At 42.1% G+C, this 21668-nt stretch overlaps 1 protein-coding gene across 2 annotated transcripts in view; it reads left to right on the forward strand.

Moving 5' to 3' along the window:
* The first annotated feature begins 3192 nt into the window (after positions 1-3192).
* CDADC1 (cytidine and dCMP deaminase domain containing 1) overlaps positions 3193-21668 on the forward strand; it is an 86751-nt gene continuing 68275 nt past the window's right edge. The window contains exons 1-3 of one of the 2 annotated variants that reach the window (XM_070409068.1): positions 3193-3381; positions 4313-4410; positions 16078-16152. In XM_070409068.1, coding sequence (XP_070265169.1) covers positions 3318-3381; positions 4313-4410; positions 16078-16152 — 237 coding nt within the window. In that variant the 5' untranslated portion in view covers positions 3193-3317. The remainder of the gene's footprint in view (positions 3382-4312; positions 4411-16077; positions 16153-21668) is intronic. The other variant, XR_011470777.1, reaches the window with a different exon arrangement.

Here is a 21668-nt window from a genome sequence, read left to right on the forward strand (position 1 = left end):
TTTATATTCCTATCTGCAGTATATGAAAGATCCAGCTGCCCTGCATTCTTGCCAACATTTGGTTCTGTCGGTACTTTTATAATAGGTATACAGTGATATCTCATCATGGTTTTAATTTGCATTTCCTGAATTGCTAATGATGGTGAACTCTTTTTTTTCCATGTGCTCAATTGTCATCTGTATACCTTCTTTTATGGTGTGACTATTCAAGTCGTTTGCCCATTATGAAAAAAAATATATTTTTATTGATTTTAGAGAGGAAGGGAGAGAGAGAGAGAGAGAGAGAGAGAGAGAGACATTAGTGATGAGAGAGAATCATTGATTGGCTGCCTCCTGCACACCCCACACTGGGGATGGAGCCCACAACCCAGGCATGTGCCCTGACCAGGAATTGAACCATGGGGACATAGAGCTATGTAAATTGGTCTAATCTCTTTGAAAAGCTTTTCAGCTTTATTTCATAAATTGATAGTAGCAACACAAAAATTCTACTTATAAGTATAGTCTCTAAAGAAACTCTTTTATAAGAACACTAGAGGCCCGGTGCATGAAATTTATGCACGGGGGGGGGGGCCCTCAGCCCAGAATGCACCCTCTCACAGTTCGGGAGCCCTTGGGGGATGTCTGACTGCCGGGGAGCGGGCCTAAGCCATCATTTGGACATCCTTAGCACTGCTGTGGAGGTGGGAGAGGTTCCCACCACTGCTGCTGCACTCGCCAGCTGTGAGCTCAGGGCTTCTGGCTGAGCAGCGCTCCCCCTGTGGGAGCACACTGACCACCAGGGGGCAGCTCCTGTATTGAGCGCCCGCCCCCTGGTGGTCAGTGCACGTCATAGCTACTGGTCGTTCTGCCGTTCGGTCAATTTGCATATTAGCCTTTTATTATATAGGAATATAGGATAAGGAAACATGTAGAAACATGTTTATAGCAGCATTGTTTGCAATAGCATAAACCTGGAGATGGTCCAAATGTTAATGTAAGAAACATTCAAACCTGTGAAGAATTTTTGTGAGTTTATTTGAGCCAAACTGTCGACAATTGCCAGGAAACAGAATCTCAATGGATTGAGATATTGCTCCAGAGAATGGCAGTTTTGCATCTTGTTTTGTACATTATAATCAAAAGAGGAGATGTAAGTGGGATACATGAAATCTACTGATGATAGATTAGGGAGGCAGGAAAAAGCAAAGTGGGGAACTTCTGGGATTGGACAAAAAGTAAAATGATAGACACATACATCTTTTACTTAGATGGGTGCAGGATAGTTAAAAGTCAACAATTAACTCAATAATAATGAGGGTATTTGTCATCTTGCAGAGTGGTGCCTGTGCTTTGAGGGGTCTGGAAAAAGGAAAATTACTTTGAATTTCAACAACATGTTACTGTAGATGCAAAAAGATAATAGGCTCAGTTAAGGTAAAGATTGACCTTTGTCAGGGAAAATACAGGCCTAGGATATGACTGTATTTTTAAATACATAACTGCTTTTTTAATTAAAATTTTTCATTTCAGACCATCCTTTGTGGTTACTTTAGGTCTCTCAGTTTGCAAGGCCACCACACAAGCCTTCCCTGAGCTAGTCAGGTTAGCACGTGGCCTGTTTTCGTCCACAGCTCAAATATGGATAAATTGTGGTACTCTACAGCAGTAAAAATTAATGAACCACAGCCATACCCGTCAACAACACTGAAGAGTCTCACTTCAGTCCTTTACAAAGTACTTTAATAGCATTCAGCTTTGCTTTAAAAAATCAGTTGTAATGCCATGTTATTTGTCAGTATTTCAAGTTGTGATAACAGAATGAGTCGCGAGGAGGGAAGGCCTGGGACACTTATAAAATGCTCAGGGCACAAATCTACAACGTCAAGTACTTCTCAGATTTTCCAGGGCCCACTTGCTGCTGCCTACCCTCAACTTCCTGATCATCACAGTTCCAACTCTTGATGTCTTCCTGTGTTTGATAAGTGGTCGTTGATGCCAATTGAATGTCAACAGGAATCTCTAATTTGAGGTGTGTTGAAGGAATCTTTATGCAATGCAAATAGCTCAATTGCAATACAGCTGTGCTGTGGAACAGGTCAATAGCATTAAAGCTCAATTATGAAGTAGCAAGGTGTTTCAGTTCCAGCTGAAAAAAAAAAACCAGTCTTCAGTCTTCCGTGGAAAGGGCAAGTGCACTCTCAGCCAGAGGGAAGCTGACTTACACAGACAGAAGTCCCTGCCCCAGGTCCCTTCAAATGAGGACTTCAAATCGGCACAGTTTGATTTTCCCCAAAAAGTAATGTCCTGATTGGTCAGTGAAGATGCTAATGGATATAGCTGCAGAGCACTGATTGGATGGGGAAAGTCTTAGTTTTATTGGTTGAAATACAATTCCAGGAACTCCCTTATAAGGGCTGGTTCTGGTGGTAGGAACACAGCGTAGGAAGGCAGTTCCCCCCAAGAAGCCCCTGTTCAGAAATGGCTGCTAGGCTCTGCTTTTAAATTTAAGCCCAGTTGGCCACCAGGAGCCCTTCTCTATAGGTATCTTCGTTCTCAAGGTCCACAAAGCAGAACATCCCAGTGGTGGTCCTGGCAGCAGCCAATCTCTGATGTTAACAACTATCTGGACCCCCAGCTCCCACCCCTTTCACTTTGGTGCTTCTAAGACCTTGACCATAACAGATAGAGCAGAGAAGGTTTCCATTTTTTTTTAAATGTATTTTTATTGATTTCAGACAGGAAGGGAGAGGAGAGAGAGATAAAAACAATGAGGGGAGAGAATCGATTGGCTGCCTCCTGTACAACCCACACTGGGGATGGAGCCCTGATTGGGAATCCAACCTCCACCTCCCGGTTCATAGGTCCTGATGCTCAACCATGAGCATCCGCTCCTCCTGCCCCCCGACCCCCGCCACCGCCCCTGGCAGGTTTCCATTTCTATAACCTCTCTGACCCCAAATCTCAAGCCTGAGCCCGGCTCATGACGCAGCTGCGACTTCAAACCAAGACATCCTCAAGCAACCTTCCTTCGGCAAAACCAACCAAGGCAGCCAAATACCGGAGAGACAGCCCAAAACCAGCCTCAACAGAGTGACCGCTTCGTGCTCCCGACCCACCCAGTCGGCACTGGAGGGACAGCCCGCGTCACGGTGTCCCCGCCTTGTTCTGACGTCACAGAAGCGCCCGAAGTGGCAGCCGGTGCCTGCGTCATCCCGCTGCTGCCGAGCTGCGCCGGGAGGAGGGGGCTGGAGTATGTGGCGCCGAGATCATGCCTAACCGCGAGGGTGTGCCGGGCTGCGGAGGCCGCCGGGCTTGGGTGGACGGAAGCAGGGCAGATGCAAAACCTGGAGATCACGGGGGCCGGGCGGTCAGTCAGCACCCAGACTGACAGCATGACCGGTGAGTGCGCCCGCGCCCCGCCGCGGCGTTTTGCTGTGCCCGGTGTGGCTGCGGGCGCTCGGCTCCAGGTCCCTGCCCTCCTGTCGCTGCAGTTCTGCCCCTGGACGTCTGGTGCCTCCTGGCGGCCCCTGCTTGGTCGGCGGATCCCCGGCCTGGCTGCATCCGCTTCGGAAGTCGCGCGCTCGCCTCCCTCCCTCCCTCCGTTATTTCCTCCCTGTGCCCGGGGCTGGGATCTCCGGGCCTGAGGAGCCTGAGAATTCCCCGAGCCGCGCTTTTGACTTGATTTCCAAATTAACCACGTCACGGTTTCCTATCAGCGGTTCTCAACCTGTGGGTCGCGACCCCTTTGGCGGCGGAACGACCCTTTCACAGGGGTCGCCTAAGACCATCCTGCATATCAGATATTTACATTACGATTCATAACAGTAGCAACATTACAGTTATGAAGTAGCAACGAAAATAATTTTATGGTTGGGTCACAACATGAGGAACTGTATTTAAAGGGCCAGAAGGTTGAGAACCACTGCTTCAACTGCTTTACCCTCAAAGGTCACCGCGTTTTCAGTACCAGGTTGTAACCACTGCCCTTGCTGCAACGCCACAGTCCAAAGAAAAGCTTGCTCCGCGATGACATTAGATGCAAGGACTTTTCATAACTCCCTTTGGCTTGTTCCCATAGCTCGCACCCCCGCCCCCGCTGTGTGAGGGCTGGAGAATGAGGCCCCAACTTTGGAAAGTGCTGGAGGAGGTCACCTCAAGTGAGATGGTGGCCGGTTTCCTGCTAAGAAACCACTTGGATTCTCGTGTCCTCTTATTTTTCCTTTCCTCCCGCTAAAGCAGTTGAGATAAAGCTTCAAGCACTCCAGTGGCATTGAGCTTAGTTCATATTTTCATCAGCAACATTTTAAAGTGCCTGCCCTCTCTTTTGTAGGTCAAATACCAAGGCTTTCTAAAGTCAACCTTTTTACCCTGCTCAGTCTCTGGATGGAGCTCTTCCCAGCAGTCGAAGGCCAAAGACAAAAATCTCAGGTATATTTTTTTTTCCTTAGATAATTCCAACCATTTAGAAAAGCTATGATCTCAGATGTGATTTGCTCCAGTTTCTGTCACACTTAAAAACAAAACTAAAAAAACTTACAGTTTGCAAAATATCTTTGTGATTTAGTGTGACATTTGTAACTTGTAGCTCTAACAGCTCATCGTTCCAATCTAAAAATAGAACAGTTACTGTTTATGACTATAAATAGAACAATTACTGTTCCCATTTCATCTGGGTAGTTCACCTCTCCCACCAAACTGTAAATTACTTGAAGATAGAGACCATGCCTTATTTTACCTGGTATAACCCTTAGCATCTACAATTGTAAAAGGTAATTGATGAATTACCTATTGATCCATTTACTAGTAAGTAGTCTCTTATTTTGGATCTCCAAAGAGATGATCAAAACAGGTTAGGACTATATTGTAAGAATCTCTCTATATAAAAGCCTAAGTGACTGTTATGACCGGTCGACCAAACGACCCGGTTGCTAGGCCGTGCACTGACCACCAGGGGGCAGATACGCAAAGCAGGAGCTGCTCCCTGGTGGTCAGCGTGCTCCCACAGCCAACCTCCCACAGCTGGCCAGCCTCCCGTGGTCCCTCCCCCTGGCCAGTCGGGCACCCCCAAACCCCGCTCCCCCCCATCAGCCCCAATCGCTGGCCAGGCCAAGGAACCCCACCCGTGCATGAATTTGTGCACTGAGCCTCTAGTAATCATATAAGCCAATGTGTTAGTAGAAGTATATACAGCCTCCATGTTTTCTTTCTCCTGCCCTGAGTGTTGCAGAGTGCTATGTTCTCATCATTTTCCTCTATGTATGGAGTGGCTTGGTTCTCACCATTCTGATTTGGTAGGTTTGGAAGTTTAGAATGTTGTCATTAATTTTTAAGGAGCTACAGTCATTATGGAAATAGTTTAGGTTAAGTATTTAAAACATTTCTGGAAACAGGAAAGGGGGGGAGATTACCTGTGGTTTCTCACCATTCTAACCACATCAGTTTTAACATTTTGGTGTTTTCCTTCAATCTTTTTTTAAGCATAAGCCCCCCCCTTATAAAATTATTATTGTATTCTGCAATGCTTATTGAAGTTTCCAACTTGCCAATAATTCTGCTAAAAGGTTGCTTCAGGTTTTCCACAGAAAGACTTGCAAATCCTTAAATTCCCACAGTACTCTTATGAGGTCATTCATAGCCATCTTCTTTTTCTTTTGAAAAAAATGTTTTATTTATTTCAGAGAGGAAGGGAGAGGGAGAGAGATATAAACATCAATGATGAGGGAGTATCGTTGATCGGCTGACTCCTGCCCCCACTTGGGATCGAATCCACAACCCGGGCATGTACCCTGACCAGGCATTGAACTGTGATCTCTTGGTTCATAGGTCACACTCAACCACTGAGCACACTGGTCGGGCTTTTTTTCTTTTTTGATGTCTTTTTTACTGTGGATGAAGTTGTATACTTGGCACTGGAGATACAGAAAGAATAGAACATAGTCCTTACTTTTTAATGGGGGCAAATACTAGGGATTTAAACAGTGAAGGTACAATTAGATGGTGGAGTCAAGTACAAAATACTAGCAGACATGCTACCAAGACTGAAGAGGGGGGCGGGCTCTAAATAGGGAAGTGAGGGAAGGATCCACAGGGCAGGTGGCATTTGTAGAGACATGAAGAGTAAGTAGGTTTTTACTGTTCATACACGCAGACCCAATGAAAACCCTGAGACTGAAAATCTACCTCTGGAAGTGGAGAACAGGGAAAGACTGAAGAAAGAGGCTGGTCAGTCCAGTCTGGTAACTAGTAGAGTTTATTAAGGGAAACATACATACATACGAGGTATGTCTTGGGTGACTGCGCTACAAAATGAGTCCCCTCGGTACTTTACTTGGCAGGTGCCAGAGAATTATATCAGGTAAAGGGGTGATAGTCATGGGTACAGGTAGGTGAATGCTACCAGGTATGGAAATTGCATGTTCGGTCAGGACAATAACCTGTTCCAGGAACCAGCACGTAGCAGAAGGCAGGGAGGGATGCTTATTATGTAGAATGAGCATGAGTTACCATCAGGCAGTCTCTAAGGGGTATTTCAGAACCCCTGTTCTGGCCTAGGTCCAGCTTGCAGGACACACAGCAGACATGTCATGGATTAGTCTCCCCTCTACATTTGCCAAGCCAAGAGACTCCAAATGGGGAAGCTTGGAGGAGTGAGAATTTGTGGTTCACATATCAGAAGGTGAAGTTGGGTGGAGTTCTTATCAGCATTGGGGTTCCTGGGTTCCCCAAGCTAGAAATCAAAAGGAAATTTCCAGACAGATCATATTAAACTTATGCTTAAGGACAAGGTAGACAACACAGAGGAAAGGAAGGTCCTCTGAACTGCCTGGGATTTGGTGCTGGTGTGAGGGATCTCTGCTTGGCTCCTTTTATAAGCTGGGGACAAAGCAGGCTTGTGTGAAAAGGTGGGCTTTTTGAAAAAGGTAGGCTTTGAGAATTTTCCATTTTAAGGCTTAGGTAACTTCCTTTTCCAGCTGTGTTCCTGGTAACTATGCCCATGCCTGCCCTCTGGGGGCAAGATGGTATTCTGCTCATTACCACCACCCTAGGAAAGTCGTATAGTGGTCAAACCTTGATCAACTGTGCATGCCGGTCAGTAGTTTAAGCAGGTAGTAAGAAGGGAGATAAAATCAGCTCCTCTGCATTTTTGAGAAGGGAGTGGAGGGGTGGTGACATTTTTGGAGTCAGCTCATCCCAAGTTTTTTCTGACTAACTGATCTTGGTGTCCTGGCCACCTGGTATTCTCCATCCCCAGCCCAAGTCCCTGTGCTGTCTTGGAGGGAAGATGATGAAGATGAGCTTGGAAAGGTATATGGGAATCACATCATGAAAACCATTTGTATTCCTTGCAAGGGAGTTCAGATTTTATCCTATAAATATTGGGATTGAATTGAAGAATTTTAACAGGGAATTTACTATTTTTAAAAGTAATATGTTTTTTTTCATTGATTTTAGAGAGAGAAGAGGGAAGCGGGAGAGAGAGATAGAAACATCAATGAAAGAGAAACATCAACATCAGTCAGCTGCCTTCTGCATGCCCCCTGTTGGGGATCAAGCCTACAACCTGGGCATGTGCCCTGACTGGGAATCGAACCAGTGACCTCCTGGTGCATGGGTCAATGCTCAACACTGAGCCACACCAACTGGGTGGGAATTTACTATTTTTAAATTAAGACTTTATTTTTAGAGAACACTATTAGGTTCACAGCAAAATTGAGGGGAAAGTACACAGATTTTCCATACACCCCTGCACATGGGTAGCCTCCCCCATTATCCACATTCCCGCAACATTTGTTACAGTTGACAAACTAACATGGACACATCATGATTACTCAAACCCTGTAGTTTACATTAAGGTTCACTCTTGGTATTGTATATTCTGTGGGTTTGGACACATATGTAATGACATCGACCCATCAATATGGTATCATAGGTTCCTCTCCCTTCAGCTGCACTGGGGTCGCATCTCCCTTGTTCTGTCCTCATCTGTGATCTGTAAGGTGCTGGGATCTGCAGGCAGGACTCGGGGAGGCCCAGGAACTAGAAATGTACATCTGTGAAATAGAAAAGTGCCACTTAAGACTCACTGCCGAGAAACCAAGATGGTGGCATAGGTAAACACTGGAGTTTGCTGCCTCGCACAACCACTTCAAAAATACAACTAAAAGACGGAATGGACATCATCCAGAACCACAGAAAGGCTGGCTGAGTGGAAATTCTACAACTAGAAGGAAAAAGAAAAGCATACCGAGATTCAGAGGAGCTGTGGTGCGGAAGTAAAGTACAGAGGTACAGAGGTACAGAGGCGCACACGGAGTGGGCTGGCGGCTGAGGGCACGGTTGTCTTTTTCAATTGGGAGGGAGTCTTAGGCTCTGAGCTTCAGTTCCGGGCGAGTCTCTGGGGACCCAGACTCATACGGGAGAAGTCGGAACTCGAGGGAAGCTTTCTCTCAGAGGTGTTTGCAGCGATTGCCGGGACACTGACAAGCGGGGCCTCTGAGGGCAACCATAACTGCTAGTCCCGCCCTGTTGATCCCGTGGGACCTGCACCACCCAAGCCCTGCAGGGAGGCTTTTGCTGGATAGCCTAAGGCAGGGGCTAGATTAGCACCTCCCTAGAGATCCAGGAGCCACTGTGCTCAGTGGTCAGAGTGGGACCATCCAGTTTGCAGCTCCTTGGATCCATAAAGGACACACTCACGGGGCAGACTCAGTGAGCACCAAAGCCCCATTGAAGCAAGTCTTGCCCCAGAAGGGTGTCTCCAGCACAGAAGTTCTCCCACTGCAGACACAGCTGATTCTCACAACCAATTGGCCTGGAGGTCAATTCCTCCCAGTGTTACCTACAACAATCAAGGCTTAACTACAACAGGACTGTGCACAAAGACCACAAGGGGGTGAACCAAGAGTGTCCACCTCAGGTAATTGGGGAGGCTGAACCACTGGGCCCTAGAGGACACTTAGCACAGAAAACCACTTTATCAACACAGGGAAGCATAAAAAATGCGGAGACAAAGAAACAGGACACAAATGACAGAAAAGGAGGAAAGCAAACTACTGGATATAGAGTTCAAAACCACGGTTATAAAGTTTTTCAAGAACTTTCTAGAAACCGCCGAAAAATTTAGTAAGACCCTTGAAAAGACTGGTGAGACCACCGATAAATGTAGTGAGATCCTCAAGAAATCTAGTCAGACCCTCGAGGTTATGATAAAGGATCAACTGGAAATTAAGCATACACTGACTGAAATGGAGGATATTATACAGACTCCCAACAGCAGACTAGAGGATCACAAGAATCAAGTCAATGATTTGAAATACAAAGAAGCAAAAAACACCCAACCGGAAAACCAAAATGAAAAAAGAATCCAAAAATACGAAGATAGTGTAAGGAGCCTCTGGGACAGCTTCAAGCGTACCAACATCCGAATTATAGGGGCGCCAGAAGAAGAGAGAGAGCAAGATATTGAAAACCTATTTGAAGAAATAATGACAGAAAACTTCCCCTACCTGGTGAAAGAAATAGACTTACAAGTCCAGGAAGCGCAGAGAACTCCAAACAAAAGGAATCCAAAGAGGAACACACCAAGACACAGCATAATTAAAATGCCAAGAGCAAAAGACAAAGAGAGAATCTTAACAGCAGCAAGAGGAAGAAAGTCAGTTACCTACAAGGGAGTACCCATACGACTGTCAGCTGATTTCTCAACAGAAACTTTGCAGGCCAGAAGGGAGTGGCAAGAAATATTCAAAGTGATGCATGCCAAGAACCTACAATCAAGATTACTTTATCCAGCAAAGCTATCATTCAGAATTGAAGGTCAGATAAAGAGCTTCACAGATAAGGAAAAGCTAAAGGAGTTCATCACCACCAAACCAGTATTATATGAAATGCTGAAAGGTATCCTTTAAGAAGAGGAAGAAGAAGAAAAAGGTAAAGATACAAATTATGAACAACAAATACACATCTATCAACAAGTGAATCTAAAAATCAAGTGAATAAATAATCTGATGAACAGAATGAACTGGTGATTATAATAGAATCAGGGGCATAGAAAGGGAATGGACTGACTATTGGGGGGGAAAGGGGTGTGGGGCATGTGGGAAGAGACTGGACAAAAATTGTGCACCTATGGATGAGGACAGTGGGGGGGAGGTGAGGGCGGAGGGTGGGGTGGGAACTGGGTGGAGGGGAGTTATGGGGGGAAAAAAGAGGAACAAATGTAATAATCTGAACAATAAATATTTAATTTAAAAAATATGGTATCATACAGAGTATTTTCATTGGCCTACAAATTCTCTGTGTTCCATTTATTTATTCCTCCCCAACCCGTTGCCCCTGATGATTTTTGTTCCTGTCTCCATAGTTTGTCTTTCTCAGAATATCATATAGTTGTGAATCACACCATATGTAGTCTTTTCAGACATGCTTCTTTCACTTAGCACAGTGATTTTCAACGGGTGTGCTGCAAGAATTTTTAAAACATGCAATATCTGACTGTTCAGTCAAAGGCACTGACCTCTTTTGCCTTAGATTGTCAAAATAAAAAATGACAACAGCCCTGGCCAGTGTGGCTTGGTTGAATGTTGTCTCATACATCAGAAGGTTGTTGGTTTGATTCCCAGTCAGGGGGCATGCACAGGTTGTGACCTCTATCCCTGGTGGGCATGCAGGAGGCAGCCTATCGATGTTTCTCTCTCTCATCGATGTTTCCCTCTCTCATCGATGTTTCCCTCACCCTTCCTTTCTCAAACCAATAAAAACATATTTTAAAAAATGACAACAGCCAACACAATAATAGCTGTCTGGTGTGACTGAATAAAAATTATACTTTTTTTGTGTCAGATCTGCAAAAAAAAAAAAAATATATTTTTTGGTGTGCTGCAGAATTTTAGTAATTAGTTTATGTGTTCCATGAGACGAAAATGGTTGAAAATTGCTGACTTAGCAATATGAATTTTAGATTTCTTCATGTCCTTTTTAGCACTGAATAAGATTCCATTGTCTGGATGTACCACAGTTTATTTATTCATTCTCCTACTGAAGGATATCTTGGTTACCTCCAGGTTATGCAATTATGAATGAAGCTGCTATAAACATCTGTGTGCAGATTTTGTGTGGACATAAGTTTTCATGTTCTTTGGGTAAATACCAAGCAGCATGATTGCTGGATTGTATGGTAAGAGTATGTGTAGTTTTGTAAGGAACCGCCAAACTGTCTTCCAAAGTGGCTGTACACCCTCCTCAGCATTTGGTGTCAGTGTTCTGGATTTTGGCCATTCTAATAGGCATGTAGTGGTATCTTATTGTTTTCATTTGCATTTCCCCGATATATGATGGGGTGGATCCTTTCATTTGCTATCCGTATCTCTTCTTTGGTGAGATATCTGTTAAGGTCTTTGGCCTATATTTTAGTCTGGTTGTTTGTTTTGTTGTTGAGTTTAAAGAGTTGTTCATATATTTGGATAACAATTTTTCATCAGATGTGTCTTTTACAAATATTTTCTCCCAGTCTATGGCTTGTCTTCTCATTCTCTTGATAATTGTCTTTTGTAGTACAATTTATAATTTTAATGAAGTCCAGTTTATCATTGGTTTCTTTCATGGATCATGCCTTTAGTGTTGTATCTAAAAAATCATGGTCATACCCAAGGTCATTTAGGTTTTCTGCTATGTTATCTTCTCAAGTTTTATAGTTTGGCATTTTACATTTAGGTCTATGATCCATTTTGAGTTAACTTTTGTGAAGGGTGTAAGGTCTGTGTGTATACAGGGAATTTGCTTTTTATGATAAAATATAGTTGGAATAGTTTTCTTTTCTAATTCCTATGTGAAATAAATACTTTATAAATAGTAAAACATTATTAATAATGTTATGAGTTTTTATTCCCTATTTGTCAACCACTCCCCCAACCTCTGCCCTGGCTCTACATATCCTTAATGGCTTTGAGAATGCTCTTTATTTTCTTCATGGTTTTGAAGTCCTTTATTCTTTTTACTTCTTGATAGCTTATTATTATTTTGTGTAAGTCAAAGATTTTCAGTCAGGCTGTTGGTTTTTGGTTTTTTTTTTGTTTATTTGTGTGTTGTTTTTTGCAAATAAAATTTGTTTTTAACAGATTATAAACAAATGTTTAAAAATTTAAGACTTTAAAAAATGCATATAAACAGCTGGGTTTGTTAGTGTGAAGCAGGTAAAAATTTTCTTCTGCCCTTCTACATTCTTTCAGCTGTTCTAATCAAATAGACACGAGACAGGTTAATAAGAGAAGATGGCCAAATCTAATTACATATATATGAGAACCCCACATACATGAGAGTTTCAGGAAAATGAGGTATATATGATATTCTCAGCTAAGGATGCCATAAGGCACCTTGGGTCTTTAGAGGGGAGGAAGGTCATTTTCAGGATGATAAGAGATGTTCAGTAAATAGAAGTTTGCCCTGCCTATGGATTGGTCATAAAAATTATTTCTGGTGATAACTTGTAGTATGGACAAGGCCCCTATTTTAAATTCTTTAAGAGTGAGGTAAAAGTTTCTCATGAGAGTCTCGATTGCTTTCAGCTCAGAATAATTTACATGCCAAAGAGTCACGCCTTGGGGAGGTATGTTCTGAATCTCTTCATTAGAGATTGAGTACCAATTTTGATTTTTCAAAAATTTTTATGGATTGATTTTAGAGAGAGAGATGGAGATAGTGTGTATGAGAGAGAAACATCGATTTTGTTGTTGTTCACTTATTCATACACTCACTGGTTTACTCTTACATGTGCCCAGACCCAGGATAGAACCTGCAACCTTGGCATATCGGGACAATGCTCTAACCAACTGAGCTACCCAGCCAGAGCGAGTACTTATTTTGAAGAAGCTTTTTTTATATCAAGATTTGATCTCATTTTAATTTTTTAATATGTATTAGTATACTATATATGTATGTATATATTTCAGTATGTGTTTGTTATTACCATTTTAATGATTGCATAACAGTCCACTGTATCAATGTACCATGTCTGTTCCCTTATTACTGGACGTTTAAATTGTAATTTGTATTAGCCTTAGTGTGTTATTAACTAACAACCACTTCTAAATACAGTAGTCACCCTTTATCCATGGTTTTGCTTTCTGTAGTTTCAATTACTCATAGTCAATCCAAGCTCAAAAATATTAAATGGAAAATTCCAGAAGAAAACAATTTATAAATTTTAAGTTGCATGCTGTTATGAGTAGTGTGATAAAATCCCGTGCCGTCCTGCTCTGTCCTGCCCTGGATGTGAATCCAAGCTACATGTTACCTGCCTGTTAGCCATTAGCCATCTTATTTATTAGATCAACTATCACAGTAGCACAGTGCTGGTGTTCAAATAACCCTTATTTTACTTAATGCCATATTCACATAATTTTTATTATAGTATATTATTATAATTTTTCTATTTTATTGTTGTCATTAATTTCTTATTTTGCCTAATTTATAAATTAAACTTTATCATAGGTATGTATATTTAGGAAAAAACATGATAGATATTGGGTTCAGTACTATCTGTGGATTCAGGCATCCACTGGGGGTCTTGGAACATATCCCCTATGGATAAAAGGTGAACTACAGTATAGCTGATATCGACATTTTCTAGGTTGTCAAATATATATACTGTATGGATGCTCCTTGGGGATTTTCAGCGAGGTATATATATCAAGTATGAAAACTAATAATTTTTAAGAATCCAGTCCAGCCCTGGCCAGTGGCTCAGTTGGTTGGAGCATTGTCCTGAACACCAAAAGGTTGTGGGTTCAATCCTTGGTCAGGGCATGTATGGGAGGCAACTAATCGATGTTTCTGTCTCTCAAATCAATAAAAAACATATCCTCGGGTGAGGATTAAAAAAAAAAGAATCCAGTCCAAAACTAGATAAATGAGTGGGAGAGAAAGTATTGTTTATGAGAATTTCGGGGGGGGGGGGGGCGGGGGGCGGAGGGAGAAACACAAAAGTTTGGAATAGAAATCAAGCACTATTGAAAATGGCTGTCATTTAAAAATAATTACCTTTCCTTTTGATTCATAGTTTTTCATTTTAGTTAAGTTAGAGTATTTAATTACCTGATTATTCCTTTAGTATAAGAATTAGAATAACTGCAGTGTTCTCATTTTTTTCTCTGCATAATTCATATTGTCCCTTTCTCCCATCTCTTCCCGTTTTGTCTTCTGCCTTCCTATTTTCATTATTAATGGTCTTACTGTACTTTTCCAGAACAGAATCAGTGTAGCATAATGATGAAGAGAATGAATTTGGGGCTCAGATCCTGGGTTATCTATTTATTAGCTGTGTGACTATGTTCAAGTTATTTCATCTCAGTCACAATTTTTTTCATTTGTAAAATGGGAACAATAGTAGCTACTTTGTAAAGTTGTGAGGATTAAATGAGATGATATAGGGTTTGGTATGTGGTACACACTCAGCAAATGTTAGGTACTGTTATTATTGTCACTCATATAATCATCACCACTCCGACCATCCACATGCTCCACATTTCACTACCAATATCATCACTTCCGCTTTCTGTCCTGTTTGAACACAAACCCCATTCCCAGGACATGGCTTTTCTTGTAAACTTCTTAGATGCCATTCCTTTTCTAGCATCCAGCATTTGTTTCATAGACTATGATGTTAATATTTACCAAGTTTGCCATTACAATTTTCAAACTTTCTCCAATTTATTACACATCTCCCCTACTTTGGGGCTCACAGAATTCTGCTTTATCACACTGGCTTAATTATCTATTCACTTCATAGTCGGTACCTGTATTCATAAATCATAAGCTCTGTAAGGGCTGCGTGCTGAGCAACTAGGTCTGTGGCTGACACATAGCAAAGGTTCAATACATATTTGTTGAATTGACTTATAAATAAAGGAGTTTGGTCCCTGGCTCAAAACTTCATTTTTTAAAAATGTATTTTTATTGATTTCAGAGAGGAATGGAGAGGGACAGAGAGATAGAAGCATTAATGATGAGAGAGAATCCTTGATTGGCTATCTCCTTCACCCCCCACCTGGGGGAACGAGCCTGCAACCAGGAGTATTCCATGACTGGGAATGGACCTCCTGGTTGGTGCTCAACCACTGAGCTATGCCAACTGGGCCTCAAAACTTTCTCTTGTTTTACTTTTAGACTTATGGACATCTCTACCTTAGTCCTGTTGCTGCTGTAACAAATTACCACAGAGTTGGTGGCTTAAAACAACGATGTTAATATTTACCAAGTTTGCCATTCCAACTTTCAAACTTTTTATTATCTTAACGTTCTGGGGGTCAGAAGTCGGGAATGAGTCTCACTGGGCTAAAATAAATATGTTGGCAGGCTGCATTCCTTCAGAAGCTCTGGAAGAACCCGTTTCCTTGCCTTTTCCATCTTTTAGAGACTGCCACATGCCTTGGATCATGGACCCTTTCCTCCATTTTCAAAACCATTAGTGGCCAGGCTAAGTCTTATGTTGCACCACTCTGACACTGATTCTCCTGCCTCCCTCTCACTGATGAGGACCCTTGTTATTTCCCACATAATCCAGGGTAATCTCCTTATCTCAAGGTCAGATTAATTAGCAGCCTTAATTCCATCTGCAACTTTGCCATGGTAATTTAACAGCCACAGGCTCAGGGGTTGGGACAGGAAGGCCTTTGGGTGATCATTATTCCACCTACCATAATTCACATCTAATGCTTTTGTTACATAGTTTCTTCCCAAATCCAGTTAATTTTCCACTATTCCCCTTTAGTCCTGCTTAGCCATGGCCATACTCTGGACTTTTCCATTGTTTTAAACTACAGAATTTTATTTTTTGACTACAATTTCCAGTCTTTCAGTGTTTTGGAAAAGCATGCAGGGGCCAGAATAAAAAGGCCTAGCTTATTAGGTTAAGTAGTCTGAACATGAACCTGAATAAAGCAGGAAGTCAATGCAGAGTTTCATCAATTAAAAAAAAAGAAAAGGAAAAAAAAAAAAAGAATGGTCCAAAGCCAAGGAAACTGGCTTTGAAATAGAATATATAGAATTAATCATACATCTTATGTACTAACCTCCCCCCCTTAATCTGCTTTTAATTAGGAAAAGGAAGAGGGAAAGTGTGGACACTTAGGAGATAATGAAGAGATGGCCAGAGTATCTACTGACAAAAAACAGGTGAATTTTTATGATTTCTAAACAAGACATATATGTTCATAATAAAGCAAAAGGAATGGTATAAAGTGGAATAAAACTTCCTCTTATACTCATATTCCCTATTACCACTTCCGAAGGAGTTTCTTGTATACTCTTCTAAAAATGTTTTGTGCATTTACAGGATTATACATGTCTATTTTGTAAACAACAAAAACAAAAAACATAGTTCTATAGCAGTGATGGCGAACCTTTTGAGCTTAGCGTGTCAGCATTTTGAAAAACCCTAACTTAACTCTGGTGCTGTGTTACATATAGAAATTTTTTGATATTTGCAACCATAGTAAAACAAAGACTTATATTTTTGATATTTATTTTATATATTTAAATGCCATTTAACAAAGAAAAATCAACCAAAAAAATGAGTTCGCGTGTCACCTCTGACACGCGTGTCATAGGTTCGCCATCACTGTTCTATAGTATGCTCCTACATCTTCCTTTTTAAAAGAATTTTCCATCTTTAACTCATGACACATTCTCATCTTAGTTCATGTGTTGAGACACTTCCATGGTTCTTTCAAATTCCAACATCTTGCTGGTTTAAATAATTCAAGGCCCAAACTGCTCTTTACCTCATTCATTTCTAGGAGTTGCATTTGTAACAAGCAACCTTGAGGGTTGAGGTAATATCTCCCTCTTGGTACAAGAGTGTGTGTTTGCTTGCTGTCTGGTTAAAACAACAGAATCCCCAAGCTCAGTGTTCCTCTCCTGTAACATAACCTACTTTGTGTCCAGGAATCTATCTGGGCTGTTCTGCCTGACCCACATGGGATTTGTGGGCAGAGGAAACCATCACAAACATGCTGCTCATGCTGCTTGCTTAGCTATGAATGATATAATCTTCTGTCTGAGTTTCATGTCTCTGCCAGTATCCATGAAACAGTAGCAGGCTAACTTACTGGCTTCCAGATGGGATTGAATCAAAGCCCTGACCTCACAAGATGAACCTGTTCTTTTTAACATTGCATAGTTTTTCCTTGTTATTTAATCTCTTGCATTTTACAGAAAGATCCTGATTCATCAGATGTGGAGTGGAGAAAAAAACGTATATTTTTTAAAAACTTACCTTGATGATTCTGATGTACATTACTGGGATTTTCTAAAATGCCTAACAAAGTATAGAAATAATTTGTCTCAGAATATTTAGATGTATTATATTATAAGAAAAGCAAAGGTAAAAAGTAGTGACTTACCATTTTAAGTTCATATACAAAACAGACTGCCCTCTTTTATCTATGTGTTAATATAAAACTCTGTGACTAGGGCTAATAGATGACTTGCCAAGATGTAAGTGAGGTGAAGTAAAATCAGGCGGCAGAATAGTGATTCACTCAAAAGATTTAGTCTTCTGGGAATTGTAGTAAGTGAAGGTACCAAAATGGAATGCAACTTAGCCTTTTATTTGCTTTGTTTTAAGTTTGAGATGGAAAAAAATTTTTGTCTCAAACTTGATATTTGGCCTTAGCTAGGAACAGAATGAAAAAAAAATATTCTTTTTTTCCTGAGGTAAAAAGAACTCTAGACAAAAAAGTGATAAATAGAGGATTCCAAGATGGCAGTGGATTAAGTGGAAGCTACACTGACATTCTCCAGGACCAAACTGGAATTACAACTAAAATATAGAAAAAATCATTCTGAAGAACCAACTGAAGCCTAGCTGAAGAGAATCCTTATCACCAAAGATGTAGAGAGGAGGCCACATCGAGACTGGTAGGAATTGTGGAGTTGCGAGAGTGCTGGCTGGGCTCCCACAGGCATCAGTTGAGTTCAGGAGGGATATCTCAGCTGTGGGGAGTTTCCCCTGAGAAGTTTGGGGTCTAAACCCCCAACCAGGCTCCCCAGCCCAGAGAACCAGAACTGGGAAAGGTGCCCACATAACATCTGGCTGTGAAAAGCCATGGGGCTTCTGTCTACCAGGGAGAGATGGCTGGAAAAGGAGGCACCCTCTTAAAGGGCCAATGCACAAAATTTTATGTGTAGCCACTCACCTTGGGCTTCAGCAGAGGGAGGACAGTCGACTAGAGCTGTGTGAGGAGAATTCGGGGTTGGTGGCTCGGTACAGAGTTGAAAGGACAGCCGCCTGGATCCCTGTGCTGAGTCATTCCCCCATATTTCAGAGGCCATCTTTCTCACGCAGAACTTTACTGCCAAGGCAGCTATAGCCTGGGGGGAAGCAATTGCCCCAGCCATTGGAAACCCTCACTGTACCCTGTGGTCTACAGCCTGAGGTTCATTAAGTGACTGAGACTAATAATCAACCTGCAGGCAGGGGCAGATCTCTGGGTGCTTTGAGTCTGTGCTGGATCTGCTTCTGGACGTGGGGCTAGCAAAAGTAGACCTTAGTGTGCATCTCGGTCCTTTCCAAATGCACCCAGCCCCGGCAGAGGGAATCACAAGCTGTGGATTGCTGATAGCTTCAAATAGGGTACTCAGGGCTAGTCACAAACAGTGTCTGACATTGGCCTGTACCAGAGACTCTTTGAAGAGGTCCAAAACCAATAAACCCAGTGGTCAGCTTCAGACAACAGAGCAGGATCCGAAAAGCTTCATATCATCAGGGAGATATTGGCAGGCTCCAAACACTGCTGAGGTGAATGCTACTTCATGTGATAAGCACCTGCACAGCAGTCTGTGTGCTGTGTTGGGAATTGAGCCTCACTCTCAGCCAGCCTGAGGGTCGAGCCCACACATGAATGAGACAACAGCAATCAAGATTCAAGTACAACAGGAGAGCCCACACAACGCACACAGGAACATTAGAGCACCCAGGTCTGGTGATCAGGGAGACTTCACTACTGGTTTCTGCAGATCAACTACTACATAAGGCCACCCTACCAAGACAGGGAGTCATAGCAGATTAACCTATACATAGAAACAAACCCAACAGGCAGCCAAAATGGGTAGACAAAGAAACAACCCCCAAATGCAAGAACAAGAGAATTCTCCAGAAGAACTAAATGAAATGGATATAAGCAATCTTATAAGGATTTGTGCATTTACAGGATTATAAGGATTATTTACAGGATTTAAGGATTATAAGGATGCTCAACAGCATAAACAAAATAGAGAAATTATGAAAAGCAACCAGTCAGAAATGAAGAATAACATCGTAGAAATAAAGAATACACCAGAGAGGATTAAAAATGGTGGTGGAGTAAGTGGAAGCTACACGGACATTCACCCAGGACCAAACTGTCAATACAACTAAAATAGAGAAAAGCACTCTGAAAAATAAACTGAAGACTAGCTGGAGAGAACCCTGATAACCAAGGACAGAAAGTGGAGACCGCATAGAGACTAGTAGGAAGTGCAGAGATGCAAAAGGACTGGACGGGCTCCCACAGACAGTGGCTGAAGGTCCAGAGGGATATCTCAGTTGTGGGAGGTTCCCACTAAGAATTCTAGGGTCTAAAACCCAAACTGGACTCCCCAGCTCAGAGAGCCAGAACTGAGAAAGGTGCCCACAGAACATCTGGCTGTGAAAAGCACCAGGGTTGCTCTCTGGTAGCCAGAGATGGCTGGAGATGCAGGCACCCTGTACTTAAAAGTGCCAATGCACAAAATTTCATGCTCAGCCACTCACCTTGTGCTGAGTGAGGGAGGGCAGAGTGGACTGGAGCTGTGTGCAGAGTCCATGGTTGGGGGCTCTAGGGTTGGAGCTTGGAAGGCAGCCACCCCACTTGCCTGTACTGAGTCATTCCCTCACGCTGCGGAGGACATCTTTCTCCACGGACCTTTGCTATGTAGGTGGTTTATTCTTGGGGGAAGGCAGTTGCCCTATCCTGTGGAAGACCTTTTCATAGTAACTATGAAAAAAGACCAGTCGTATATGATGACAGTACTAATAAAGAACACATTGGCATAGAAACCCACACATGAAGCCTATATGTTCATGGTGACCAATGTCACTGCAATCAATTTAATAAATAAAATTAAAAAGAAAAAGAACACATTGGAAGGAATACACAGCAGATTAGGGGAAACCAAGGATCGGATCAGTGAATTGGATGACAGGGTAGAAAAAAATCACTCAGAGGATCAAAAAGAAAAATAAAATTAAATAACAGGAGGACAGCCCTAGCTGGTTTGGCTCAGTGGATAGAGCATTGCCTGCAGACTGAAGGGTCCCAGGTTTGATTCTGGTCAAAGATACATGCCTGGGTTTCAGGTTTGATCCCAGTAGGGAGTGTGTAGGAGGCAGCTGATCAATGATTCCCTCTCATCATTGATGTTTCTATCTTTCTCTCCCTCTCTGAAATCAATAAAAATATAAAAACAAAGAAACAGGAGGGCAACTTAAGGAGCCGTGGGATAACATGAAATGTAACAATACTTGCACAATAGGAATGCCAGAAGGAGAAGAAACTGAGCAAGGAATGGAGAAAGTGTTTGAAGAAATAATGGCAGAAAACTTCCCTAACCTGGTGAAGGAAAAACTCACAGAAGTTTAGGAAGCATAGAGAGTCTCAAGCAAGAAGAACCTAAAGAGACCCATGCCCTAAAGAGACATATCATAATTAAATGCAAAAAATTAAAGACAAAAAGAGAATCTTCAGCAAGAGAAAATCAATTTGTTACCTTCAAAGGAACTCCCATAAGGATGTCAGCTGGTTTCTCAACAGAAACTGTAGGCCAGAAAGGAATGGCTGAAGTATTCAAGGTAATGAAAATAAGGATCTGAAACCAAGAGTACTCTATGAGCAAGTCTATCATTCAAAATAGGTGGTGAAATAAAAAGCTTCCCAGACAAAAACAAAAAAGTCACTGTAATCAAAACAGCCTGGTACTGGCACAAGAACAGGCATATAGATCAATGGAACAACAGATAACCCAGAAATTAACCCAAGCCATTACTCTCAATTAATATTTGACAAAGGAGCCTGGCCAGTGTGGCTAAGTGATTGATCTTCAACTCATGAACCAGGAGGTCACTGTTTGATTCCCGGTCAGGGCACATGCCTGAGTTATGAGCTCGATCCTCAAGTAGAGGGCATGCTGGAGGCAGCCAATCTATGATTCTCTCTCATCTTCAATGTTTCTATCTCTCTCTCCCCCTATTCTTTCTTCTCTCTGAAGTCAATAAAAACATATTTTTAAAAATTAGACAAAGAAGGCAAGAACATACAATGAAATAAAGACAGTCTCTTCAATAAATGATGTTGGCCAAGATACATATGAAAAAATACTGTCACTGATCATCAGAGAGATGCAAATTAAAAGGACAATGAGGTATCACCTTACCCCTGTCAAAAACAAATCAACAAATGACAAGTGCTGGCAATGATGTGGAGAAAAGAGAACCCTAGTATACTGCTGCGGGGAATGCAGACTGGTGCATCCACTATGGAGAACAGTATGGAGTTTCCTAAAAAAATTAAATATGGAACTGCCATTTGATGCAGTGATCCCACTTCTAGGAATATATCCTAAGAAACCCAAAACACTAATCAGAAAGAATGTATGCTCCCCTATGTTCACAG

Source organism: Myotis yumanensis, unplaced genomic scaffold (genome assembly GCF_028538775.1).
Source record: "Myotis yumanensis isolate MYYU_CA2020_CCGP unplaced genomic scaffold, mMyoYum1.0.hap1 SCAF_3, whole genome shotgun sequence".
NCBI lineage: Eukaryota > Metazoa > Chordata > Mammalia > Chiroptera > Vespertilionidae > Myotis > Myotis yumanensis.